Source organism: Eptatretus burgeri, chromosome 10, assembly GCF_056783735.1.
Source record: "Eptatretus burgeri isolate ZD-2024b chromosome 10, Ebu_testis_v1, whole genome shotgun sequence".
Lineage (NCBI taxonomy): Eukaryota > Metazoa > Chordata > Myxini > Myxiniformes > Myxinidae > Eptatretus > Eptatretus burgeri.
Window position 1 is genome coordinate 74,440,179 of NC_140970.1, and position 12,493 is coordinate 74,452,671.

The 12,493-nt window shown below is 40.4% G+C and overlaps 1 protein-coding gene across 5 annotated transcripts in view; it reads right to left on the minus strand.

Annotated features, from left to right (window-relative positions):
• Window positions 1-12,493, minus strand: part of LOC147018890 (MDS1 and EVI1 complex locus protein EVI1-A-like) — a 458,835-nt gene that overhangs the window by 23,355 nt on the left and 422,987 nt on the right. Inside the window, exons 7-10 of one of the 5 annotated variants that reach the window (XM_085899009.1) lie at window positions 12,279-12,432; window positions 8,228-8,333; window positions 5,923-7,387; window positions 4,654-4,762 (exon numbers count right to left, since the gene is read on the minus strand). In XM_085899009.1, the coding sequence (XP_085755135.1) occupies window positions 4,654-4,762; window positions 5,923-7,387; window positions 8,228-8,333; window positions 12,279-12,432 (1,834 nt within the window). Of the gene's footprint in view, window positions 1-4,653; window positions 4,763-5,922; window positions 7,388-8,179; window positions 8,334-12,278; window positions 12,433-12,493 lie in introns of all 5 variants that reach the window. The other 4 variants (XM_085899010.1, XM_085899007.1, XM_085899008.1 and 1 more) reach the window with 4 other exon arrangements.

The following is a 12,493-nucleotide window of genomic DNA, read 5'->3' on the forward strand; positions in this document are numbered from 1 at the left end:
TTTGGCTCCGTGGAGGTTTTTATAGTGGCTGGTAAAATGGCCGCTCGTGTCTATGGAGGTTTGTATAGTGGCTGCTAAAATGGCCACTCGGGTACATGGAGGTTTGTATCATGGCTGGTAAAATGGTCACTCGGGAAAATGGAGGTTTGTATAATGGCTGGTAAAATTGCCACTCGGGTAAATGGAGGTTTGTATAACGGCTGGTAAAATGGCCACTCGGGTAAATGGAGGTTTGTATAATGGCTGGTAAAATGGCCACTCAGGTAAATGGAGGTTTGTATAATGGCTGGTAAAATGGCCACTCGGGCAAATGGAGGTTTGTATAATGGCTGGTAAAATGGCCACTCGGGCAAATGGAGGTTTGTATAATGGCTGGTAAAATGGCCACTCGGGTAAATGGAGGTTTGTATAACGGCTGGTAAAATGGCCACTCGGGCAAATGGAGGTTTGTATAATGGCTGGTAAAATGGCCACTCAGGTAAATGGAGGTTTGTATAACGGCTGGTAAAATGGCCACTCAGGTAAATGGAGGTTTGTATAACGGCTGGTAAAATGGCTACTCGGGTTCAAAGGGTTAAAATATACAGCAAAAAATGTTGTCTTGAACAGCACGAGTCGCAATAAGCCATTATGTTCGAGGAGTCACACCTGAATATGTATTCAAGGAGCAAAGTGAAATAAGAAAACAAAATAACTTGAATGAAAGGGGAGTATGGAGAAAACAAAGGAGTTGGGAAGTTGAAGGAGGAAGAAAATCATAAAAAAAAAAAATGTAAATGGGGTTTTCAAGGGACACATTTGAGAGTAGCACAATGTGCCACATATGGCACAAGAGGTGGAGTCAGGGAGATGTCTTAATAGTCTTGTTTTGTTTGCACAATGTGGCTGAAATAGCAATGACATCGACAATACTTTACAAAATACCCCCCCCCCCCCAAAACCCTCATGACAAGTAGTTTTATATAATGATGGAGGATATTTGTCACAAATTCGTTACGCGTCACTCTTCGGCAGCATATTGGTCCACTGTGTTGTTAACACTTGCATTCTTGCGATTTGTTGTGGAATATATGACGCTGCTTGTTATACATGACAATGTAATGTTTGTCGAGTTGAGATGTTTATTCTCAAGGACGAGTCATGTTAAAAGGTGACAAGTTATAATGTTGTTAAACTGTTGTGTGAAAGATCTATGAATTTGGGAAATTTCTGGTTCCTTCCAGATTTTTGAAAAAAAAAAAAAAAAAAAATCTTGTAATTTAAAGCAGGCTTTTGCAAATCTTGCTCAGTGTGTGTGTGTGTGTGTGTGTGTGTGTGTGTGTGTGTGTGTGTGTGTGTGTGTGTGTAATATATATATATATATATATATATATATATATATATATATATATATATATATATATATATATATATAAACGCATTACAAAATTGTGGCAGTTGGGAATACACATTTTTAAAGAGGTAGGAGGCACTTCCAACCAAAAGTAAAACTAGATCTACTCCGCTAATTTTAGCAATAAGCAAGAGCAGACCTGGTCTCAGGCACTGTTTCACAAGCTTCACAACTTGAACTTTTTAAAATCAATAAGTTCAGACCACCCACCTGCTGGATCGATCAATTAAAAATACCTGAGCTTTTTGTGACAATATTACAAAAATTAAATCCCCCTTGCATCAGTTCCGTAGCCAGTAAGTTATGATACAATTTCAATTATATTCAAGAATGTTACGCATTAGGCGCTTTCAGATGCAACTTGAAGGGCACTCGGTAAAGTACGTACCTTTGCTGCACAATGCCTGATCCAGGAGAACATATTGGGCCCAATACATTTTTGAAATATCATGCTGCACAGTACTATATCGTTTTTGGCCCAATCTCTCAAATGGTGAAGAATCACTTTTAAAATTCCAGTCGCCAAATCTGGATCTTCACCAAAATCGAATCAGTTCATCCTTGCCACACACCCAACCTGTCCACAAAATTTGATCCAGATCCTTCCACAACTTTTTGAGAAATACTGCACACAAACAAATGAAAAAGATCACTCATAGAGTGACAACTTGGCAAAAGAGCACAAAGTGGAACGGCACTCGGTAGATAGAGCGCATACCTCTGTCAGGTGGAACAGTTCATGTCTTGTATCCCACTGATGAGCTATATCCGAAACAAAATCCAATGCACTTGTCCTTGTCACCGATTCAACTCATCCACCTTGTTTTGTCATAACTAGTCCACAACTTTTTGAGATGTGGTGATATATTTAGTTTTTGGCTTTCTCTATCAATTTTCGAAATTCGGCCTGTGTTGACCTTTTGACCTTAAAATTAATAGATGGTTGAATTCAGCGACCTGATATGTAAATCCTTTTCAAATTTCAACTCAATCAGATGAAAATTGAGGATTTAGAAAATTTGGCCCAAATTGGCCTAGTTTGTCCTTTTGGCCTATGTTTACCTCAAAACTAGTCGGTGGTTGAATTCAGTGGCCTGATATGCAAATGCTCTTCAAATTTCAATTTAATTGGATTAAAATTGAGGATTTTAGAAATTAGTCCTATGTAGACCTTTTGGTCGAAGTTGACCTCAAAATTAATAGGTTGTTGAGTTCATCAACCTCATATGCAAATGTTCTTCAAACTTCAAGTCAATTAGATGAAAATTGACAATTTTAGAAACAATTTTAAATTTGGCCTATTTTGGGTTGACATTAGGGCTTATGTTGACCTATTGACCTAAGATAACCTCAAAAATAATAGGTGGTTGAATTCAATGACCTGATATGCAAATTTCAACTCAATCAGAGGAAATTTGAGGATGTTAGAAAATTTGGCTCAAATTGGCCTATTGGCCTGTGTAGACCTTTTCGGTCAACCAAATTTTACGAAACTTCAAAACGGGACCGTTGCAGGTCCGGTGACATCAATCTCTGAAAATTTCAAAATGATCGGTTGAGCGGTTTGGGCTGGAGGCGAGCGGATAGACAAACAAACACACAAACAAATGGAGGCGATCAACATACTTGTCCAAATGTTTTTTTTGCCAAGTAATGAACACACAGAAAGGGGTGAAAACATAACCTTCTTCACCTTCGGTGGCGGACGTAACGAGAACGGCACTTGGTGGAGTGCACACCTCCAACGAGGCTGAACATTTTACGTGTTGTCTTCCACCGATAGGCTGGCTCTGGATCTGGACCAGAACCAAAATCTAATTGGCTTGTTCTTGTCACCTACCCAACTAATCCACCAAGTTTTGTCACATCTCGTCCATAACTTTTTGAAACATCATGCTCTATATAGTTATTGTGAAGAATCACATAAAAAAAAAAATTATTGCATCCAGATCCATATCTTCACCAACTTCAGTTAACCAATTGAATCAGTTAATACATGTCACACACCTAACCTGTCCAACAAGTTGTGTCCCAATCCGTCCATCACTTTTTGAGATACCGTGCTACACTGGATATTATTTTTGGCCCTATTTTCCAATAGTGAAGAATCACATAAAAAAAAAAAAATTCCGAGGATCCGTATCTGGATCTTCACCAAAATCGAATCAATTCATCCTTGTCGCACACCCAAGTTGTCCACCAAGTTTTGTCCAAATCCATCAATAACATTTTGAGATATGCTGCTCACAGAGAAAAACAGACAAATAGGTCTAAAAACCTAACCTCAGTCAACCTTCGGTGGTAGAGGTTACAAGAATAGCAACTGTAATTCTTGAAATGAAATGTACAAATCATAATAGTCTGACAAATTAAATACAACATATGGGTAGCCAAAACACTTCACTGCAGCTGGTTCTGAGGAATCACCACGATGGTTCTTCGAAAGTTGATCTTCTTTCTGACTTCCATAATTTTTTGTTTGCTCCACACTTTTCCGATGATTTAATTTTTCCCCAAAACCATATTCTTTCTAATTTGGTGTTGAGCATATTTGCCATATCCTTTTAGCCCACCTGCCCCCCCCCCAAGTAAAAGTTATCAAAGCAATATAAATGCACCAACATATATCGATGTAGTTAATGCCAGTGCTTCATTCAACAAGAAAAGTAAGGCGGTGCAACTGTGAAAGGTTACCAATATCAAGGTTTACAAGCGAAACAAAATCAAAAGAAAAAACATTGGTCTGCTTAATCAAGCACATAAAACTGTCCTCATTACATCCACCACTGAAGGTGGATGGAGGTTATGTATTCACCCCTGCTTGTCGGTGAGCAGAATATCTCAAACAGCTGGAGACGCATTCGACCGAAACTAGGCGGACAGGTTGAGAGTGTGACAAGGACGAGTCGATTCAATTTTGGTCAGGATCTGGATCTGGATACGAGAATTTTAAAAGTGATTCTTCATCATTGAGAGATTGGGCCAAAAGGGATATACTGCGTCACGCATTTCAAAATGTTGTGGAGGAATTTTGACAACACTAGGTGGATGAGTTGGTGAGGTGACACGAACAAGCCGATAAGATTTTGGTTCAGGTCCGGATCCAGATCCGGCCGATCGGTGGAATACAAAACGTAAACCGTTCTGCCTGGTGGAGGTACGTGCTCTACTGAGTGCCGTTTTAGTTTGATAATCAAGAAAAGTGCAATGAAGGAATCACTTTGCCAAAGTCCTCCCTACAAGTTTGAAGATGCACCAACCTGTGAGGGAAACAGCAACCTTGGAATAGACCTCATGTATTTGTCCTTCATAGAGGTCAGGGGCTCCTCCATGTTCCGCTTTTCGACCCTGGAGCACACCAGGAGACTTCTGAGTAAGGCAGGAAGGAAAACAATCAGACCAATCACACCATTGTTCCAAGCACATTGTCGGAAACAAATTTTGGAAAGCAATGACCAAATGAAACGATACAAGTCCCTTCTTTTTCAGAGAAGGTGGCGAGGCTTCCCCACAATGGGGGCTTTGAACTGGTTTAGCGGGTTAGCCAGTGATCTACTGAGATTTTGAAAGCAAGGTTTAAGGGGCTGAACATGCTTTATGGTTGCTTCAGACTTGACAAAGCAGCTGCTCAACCTACCAAACCTGGGCACATCCTCCGGGTATAGCAGGTTGCACACGTCTTGCGTGTCCGAATCATTCCGACAACGACAGCGCGAGGGATTAGAAAGCAATTTCCCTTCCAAGCCACAGTCAAAAGCAACACCGCATTGGGTAATTTGCGACGAGAGTGCCGAGCGAGGTAGGTGCACGGAAACTATCGGAATATAGCTATGACGCTGACGTGACCGCTTTGAACGGTTCAAGTACTAAATATCCCTGTTCAAGTTTCAAAGCCAATGACCAACAACAAAAAGGGAACGCAAGTACTTCCGATTAAAACAAAAAACAAAAAACAGAAACCAAAGTCTACCAGATACTCACACGAGTGATAAATGTGCGTTTTCCATCGACTCAAGAGAAGAGTTATCGTTTTGAGTGTGAAACTCATTTTTCAACCAATCAACATCAAGGGATCGCAAGTGTTTAAATGTACCCTGAAACAAAAATCCGTTTTTGATCCAAATTTTAAACTTTCACACACAAACCAGTCGATATTGAGGAATGTTTTTCTTTTCTTCCCCCATCAGAGCGCATGTTGCATTATATTATGGGAATTTTAATTACCTTGGTTCACAACCTCAAAAGAAATTGCGTTGTTAATCATTCCACGTCATCAGAACAGAATTGGCAATAAAACAGGAAGATAAAAAAAAGAAGTTCAAACAGGAACCAAGAAGCCTTTTGTAAAATTTGGATTAAAAAAAAAAAAACAAAAAAAAGTGCAAGACAATATAAAACAAAAGTTAACGGAAGTGTATTTTGTTCACAAATGGTGGCGTGGCGAATAAATAAAAAAATAAATAATTAGGAGGGAAAGGATTTTTTGGGTTTTTTTTTTTTTACAACTCACAGAAAACATGATAAATCACCTGTAAATGGGATCCATGTAGAAAGGATTAGTTGGAGCAAATTGCAGGGGAGAATGGTGCAAAGCTTGCGGAGGACCCATTGGTGGTAGGTCCAAGCTGCGACTAGCCTTTCTGTCCTGGTAGCCATGATTTCTGCGTGAAAACCCGGGTGGGTTATCCAGCAGTGCCCGGGTTCTCCTGCTAACGCTGAGGTCCAAAGGCTGTTCGTCATTCCCCAAGGTCCCTAAAGACCGAGAGCCGGACTTTTTACCTGGAGGTAGTGGCCTACATTCTTCTTTCCTGCGAGCTGTCAAGCTGAGGTCAAAGGGCGAACTCGTCTCTGGTGGGACGCGTGAAGCAAAGCTCTTGATCTTGTCCTGTGGTGGTGAGCGTGGCTCTGCTTTGACCGATACAACAGGTGGCATGGCCTTGCGCTCTGGCAGTGGGTAAATTGGCATTGGCCCGACAAATGGAAATGAGAATACGGGTGGGTAACGAAATGGACGCATTTGCTTTTCAGGCATGTTCATGAAGCCGGGCCCAAAGTACTTCTCAGCTATTGAGGCAATGGCTTTGATGGAGTCATTGGTCGAATCAGTGTTGTTGCTCATCTCATCAGGCGGAGGGGGGAAAACTGAAAAATGATTCGGTACTGGAGCCGTTGTTTTCGCTGGTGTCAAATCCCTGCTACCACCATTAGTCAGCGGACTCCCAAGGCCATACGCTTTTGGGGCTTGTGGACAATTTCCCTTTGCCTTGCGTTCTTTTTCACTGTCACTGTCACCCTCAGAGCCTGAGGTACTCTCCAACTCCTCACTGCCCATGGGTGTGCTGACTGCCTCAATGTCAGAAGTTTCGGAAATTTCGCTTCCCCTCCCCAAGCCTTTTGGCTCACTGCGCCCATCTATTCGTAAGCCTGTGGCACCTGCCATCGTCGTCGCCAAGCTATTGGCATGAGCGGCTAACCCAGCAGATGCCGATGGATGAAGCATGGCAGCCGCTACAGGCCCAGCTGGTTTGTGCTCTCCTCCACCAAGCGCACCTTGCATCAATGGTGTGGGAGGAAGCAAAGGTGGTCGAGCATATAGGGGTGGTTGGAATAGGCCAGCAAAGCCCGAGGTAAGTGAAAACCCAGGTGGTGCTGGGGCTGGGAAACCGGCCAGACTCTGATGGTGCCGCGCTGCTCCGAAGTAGTTGAGCCCCGGTGGAATGCTGTGGTTACGAAGCAGGGAAGAGGCAGCCTTGTCCATGCAAGGGTGTCCCGTTCCTGCGAGACCTGTCCCTGGTGGGAAAATGGCCGCTGCCGCTGCAGACATTGCAAAGTGGTTCTTGCCTTCGCAGAAGCGCCGGTGCTTATTAAGTGAGGATGTAGTGCTGAAGAGCTGCCCGCAGTCTTTGCACTTGATCTGTGTGCGGCAGTCTGCGTGCATTCGCTTATGCCGGCATAGGTTGGAGAATTGCGTATACGACTTGTGACAGACCTCACCTGAGGAGCAGAGAGAGAGAGAAAAAAAAACAAAGTCGTGATAGTAAATAAAGGAAAGAAAGAAACGGATCCACAGATAATAAACTGAAGCAGATGTGTTCACACGATGGAGTTTTCAGGATGCTCTGCTAAAACAATTCAAATCCACGGACACAAAACTTCAAAAGGTCTTCAACCATATCTCTTCTCAAAGTCAAGCTGAACTGACAAAAACTCATTGAAATAAGCAGGCACATAGAAAATAATAAAACTGAATAATAAAAATAATAATAATAATAATAATAATAATAATAAAACAACATTTCAATGTGTGGGTGACATAGTGAGAACCATCAACATTCCAATGTTCAAATTTCAGAACACAATTTCACAAATGGTGGAACGATTGTGCTGGAGGTCAAAAGTTTAACTTTATCAACGAATGAGGAAGTGTGCCGAGAGGAACAATTTATTGCTTCATTAAAGGTGAGCCAATACCTCGAGGGCGAATATATCTCCATCACGAGCCTCGAGTCAAAGAAAACGGAAAATCCAAAACACACAAACACAACGCACACAATGCATTTTACGGCAAAAAAAAACAACAAAACAAACAACATGTAAACAGTGAGCAAGGTAATAATTTAACCAAAATGGAAAGCAATATAACCTGGTGGATGTGTTTGTGTTTTGTTTACACGAGACAAGCACTGTGTGCTTACAAAAAAAATAAATCTAACAAACAGGTTAATCGCAGGTCGAGCACATGGCACGCTAGCCCTCGGGCACCAATTTTGCTGCGGGCACACTTACAAGAGAAAGGTTTAACGCTGCTATGAATATGCTTATGCTGCTTCAGACCCGACGATGTAGCGAAGGTTTTCCCACACTCTGGACAAGCATGAGCCCTGGCGCCCACGTGCTGCGAGCGGATGTGACGTTGCAGGTTGCTGGGGTCCGTGAACACCTGCATGGGCAAAAACACAGCACATGGCATGCGAGATCCATGGAGAAACATTTTTGTTGAGATCCAGTTCTCATGCTGGTTAACAAACTAATGGGAACTGAATAATGTTGCCTCCTCTTTAGATGTAAGACATTTCATTTAATGGGGCTCATTTGACCACAGGCCTCGTAGTTTATGATCAATGGTTGAAACGTCACAGAATAATACGACTTTTGAGGAAAACCTTCACAGAATAAGCTTTTAGAAATTAATCAATAACTGAAGTGCCATGGTATTTGCAATAATTTTTTATTATTATTATTATTATTAAAATACTATGCAGGTTAAGGCTGCTGGGATGTTATCCCGTGCAATTTACGAACATTCATCAAAAAAATATGTTAAGTTTGGGAGGCCTGCACTGTATAGCATTCCTAACTGAACCCTGTGCCTCATCAGGATGCTGGGAACCGAGGTTGAAATCCCAGGTACCATTTGTATTTATCGATTGCCGACAGCATACCTTTAGATAATTCATGTTACAATATGTTCAAATGTCCGAGTCTTGCAAGCGATTCAAGTACAAGCTCCACCACGAGCCGAAGGTCAAAGTACAGTCTATTGAAATAATTACATAAAGGATTTCAGGTGAAGCTTCGATTGTATTATGGGACAAAATACAAGCAAGCGGAGAAATTAATCTGATAAAATCAAGTAAATAGCAGACACAATAACAAACAGACCTTTTGATTGAGAGTTGCAAAACAAGGAAGCATACATATATCAAAATGAAAAAATAATAATATAGAAGATGCAGATTATAACAAGTTGGGATTGTTAAAGGGTTGTAGAGAGTGCATCAGTGTCGCAAGTTAGTTTCTTTCTCTCTCCGTCTCTTCAAACTTCCCAAATCAATGATTAAAACTTAAAACATTTGTGAAATCATACCAAACTTCCGGGATGCACCACTCTCTCTTATGTGTATGTTCTTAGGGTATTTTGATTGAATTTTTTTTTAAATAAACTAAAACCTTTAACTTAAATTGCTTATAAAAATGCATTATCACGAATATGACAATTAAATCTGCAATATAAATGTTTGAATTCTGCTTGTTGTAAATCATGACGACATGACAACTCACGTACTTATCTTCAGTGAAAACAAGTATATATATATATATATATATATATATATATATATATATATATATATATATATATATATATATATATATATATATATATCAAAATGAAAAAATAATAATATAGAAGATGCAGATTATAACAAGTTGGGATTGTTAAAGGGTTGTAGAGAGTACATCAGTGTCGCAAGTTAGTTTTTTTCTCTCTCCGTCTCCTCTAACTTCCAAATCAATGATTAAAATTTAAAACATTTGTGAAATCATACCAAACTTCCGGGCTGCACCACTCTCTCTTATGTGTATGTTCTTAGGGTATTTTGTTTGAATTTTTTTTTTTAAATAAACTAAAACCTTTAACTTAAATTGCTTATAAAAATGCATCATCATGAATATGACAATTAAATCTGCAAAATAAATGTTTGAATTCTGCTTGGTGTAAATCATGACAACTCACGTACTTATCTTCAGTGAAAACAAGGAAGTATTTATATATCAAAATGAAAAAAAAAATATAGAAGATGCAGATTATTACAAGTTGGGATTGTTAAAGAGTTGAAGCGAGTGCATCAGTGTCGCAAGTTAGGTTCTTTCTCTCTCCGTCTCCTCAAACTTCCCAAATCAATGATTAAAACTTAAAACATTTGTGAAATCATACCAAACTTCTGGGCTGCACCACTCTCTCTTATGTGTATGTTCTTAGGGTATTTTGTTTGAATTTTTTTTCTTAAATAAACTAAAACCTTTAACTTAAATTGTTTATAAAAATGCATCATCACGAATATGACAATTAAATCTGCAAAATAAATGTTTGAATTCTGCTTGGTGTAAATCACGACATGACAACTCACGTACTCATCTTCAGTTAAAACAAGCCTGTCTCTATCACGACATGTGGTGAGGCGTTTCGAATGATGTGGAGGTGAGGTGTTCTTAAAATGGCAGTTACGCGATGGCGAGGTGTTTTTAATAATGTGGCGGTTATGTGGTGGTGTGTTTTAAATAATGATATATATATATGAAAAGCATGGTGATGCTGTGAAGCTGTGAATCAGTCAGGGAATCTGTGAAGGCTGTGTGCCAATTAATCACATCCTGTTTGAATGTTAATTCCACAAGACCTTGAAAATCCCAAAAGACCCAAAAGGCCCAGAAGTCCCCAAGGAGCCCAAAGACTATCTATCCATCCATACATTGGGACCATACTCTGTACAGAGCATCGGCACTGCCGAAGTAGTCTCCTGGGCTATTGGGCACAATCCTGGATAGGTCGCCACAATGACACAGGATACTCAAATGGATCAATCATCCCAGCAAGCTAGTTCTCATTTTGCCAACCTCAGAAGGATGACAGGCTGAGTCAACCCCACCTGATATTAATTCAACAGGAGAAGTGGGATTTGAACTCGGGACCCTCGGATCCCAAGCCTGCCCCTTAACCATTAGGCCAGCACCAGGCATCCTGAAGACCGAAAAGTCCCCAAAGACCCCAAAGTTTCCAACACCACTTCAACCCCTTCAGACAGATTAGACAGCTTTGACCCCCCGACCATTTAGACCACTTGGACCTTCTTATATCAAAAATAAATTTCAAATAAATATAATATCACCAATATTGCAAAATAAATTTGTAGAAAAGAAATGTTTGTCCGATTGGTGTAAATCATGACAACACAGCAAATCTAACATCAATCTCTGCAATGATGTGTGGAGTGGGGAGCACAGCAAGTCAATCCACACTTGGATATATATATATATATATATATATATATATATATATATATATATATATATATATATATTATTATATATTACATATTACAGCTCACCTTTCACCTGCTTAATGAAGCTGCGATTCAATGCGCAACAAAATTTGCCTCAACATTGACACACAGCAAAGCCACAGCTCACGGATAAATCTGAATGAGCATCAGCAAAGCAAGCTGCTCTCTCAAAAATGGTTTAAATCGTTAAAAGGTGGAAAAACAAGAATCCCACTATTGGTGAACACGCAGCAGTGAATACACAAGGATCAGACAAGAGATCAACTTCCTGCGTGATGAGCTGCTTTTAAAGCGAGCGAGGAACTCAAATCAATGTAAACATTTGAGTGAGTTTTATAGATTACAGGAAATGGCTACATAATATGCCGACACACTTTGGGTTACATACTCATCAATTTGTCGACTTCTTCGGGTCAAACGACTCATCTCATTTCAACCAAACGGTGTTGACTCGTGAAAAACAATTTTAAAATTATTTTATTGATTGCATTTAATCAATATCCATCTCAAAGACTGTTCATCTTACTGAGATTGTACTGGGATAGACGTTCACAAAACATGAATAAGTAAACAAGGACGAGGGAAAACAGAGAACCAACCCAACAACAAAACTAGCAAATAACCGAGTTAGCAAAACGACGTTGCTTGCAACTTGGTTTGAAGATGTCTGCACGAATCAATGTCTCCCTACTTCGGTTCAGGGGCCGATTTCACCCACACCCACCCAACCTCTTAGTGTTAGATGTCATTGCTGCGATATAAATGCTTCACAAGTCTCTCAAGTGCACCAGTATCCAGATTGGGTGGTGTGTTCAATTCATTGCGCAGCGAAAACAGCTTTTGCCTCGACTTGGCTTCAAGAAAAAGACGTTTTCAATGCCGAGCCATCCCAATATGGGTGGCACTTTGGTTAACGGGTCAAAACCTCGATAATTAAATAGTCTTCGGCTGGCATTAATCGCTGCAGCCAAGATGCGTGCGAGGAGAGACCTGATCAAGCCCAAATATACATAGAGTAGAAGAAAAGGTGTAGCCAAACTCACCAATACCTTGTCACAGTTTTCACATTCGTAGCGCTTGTTGATGTCGTGGGACATCTGGTGCCGGATGAGATTGGATTTCCAGTTAAATGCTTTGGGACATTGGTCGCACTTGTATTCACGTTCCTCCGTGTGCATTTGCATGTGTTGCTCGAGTCTGTGTGGAGAGACAGAGAGACAGAGAGGCAGAATAATCAAGATGGAGGCACACTCCTCCA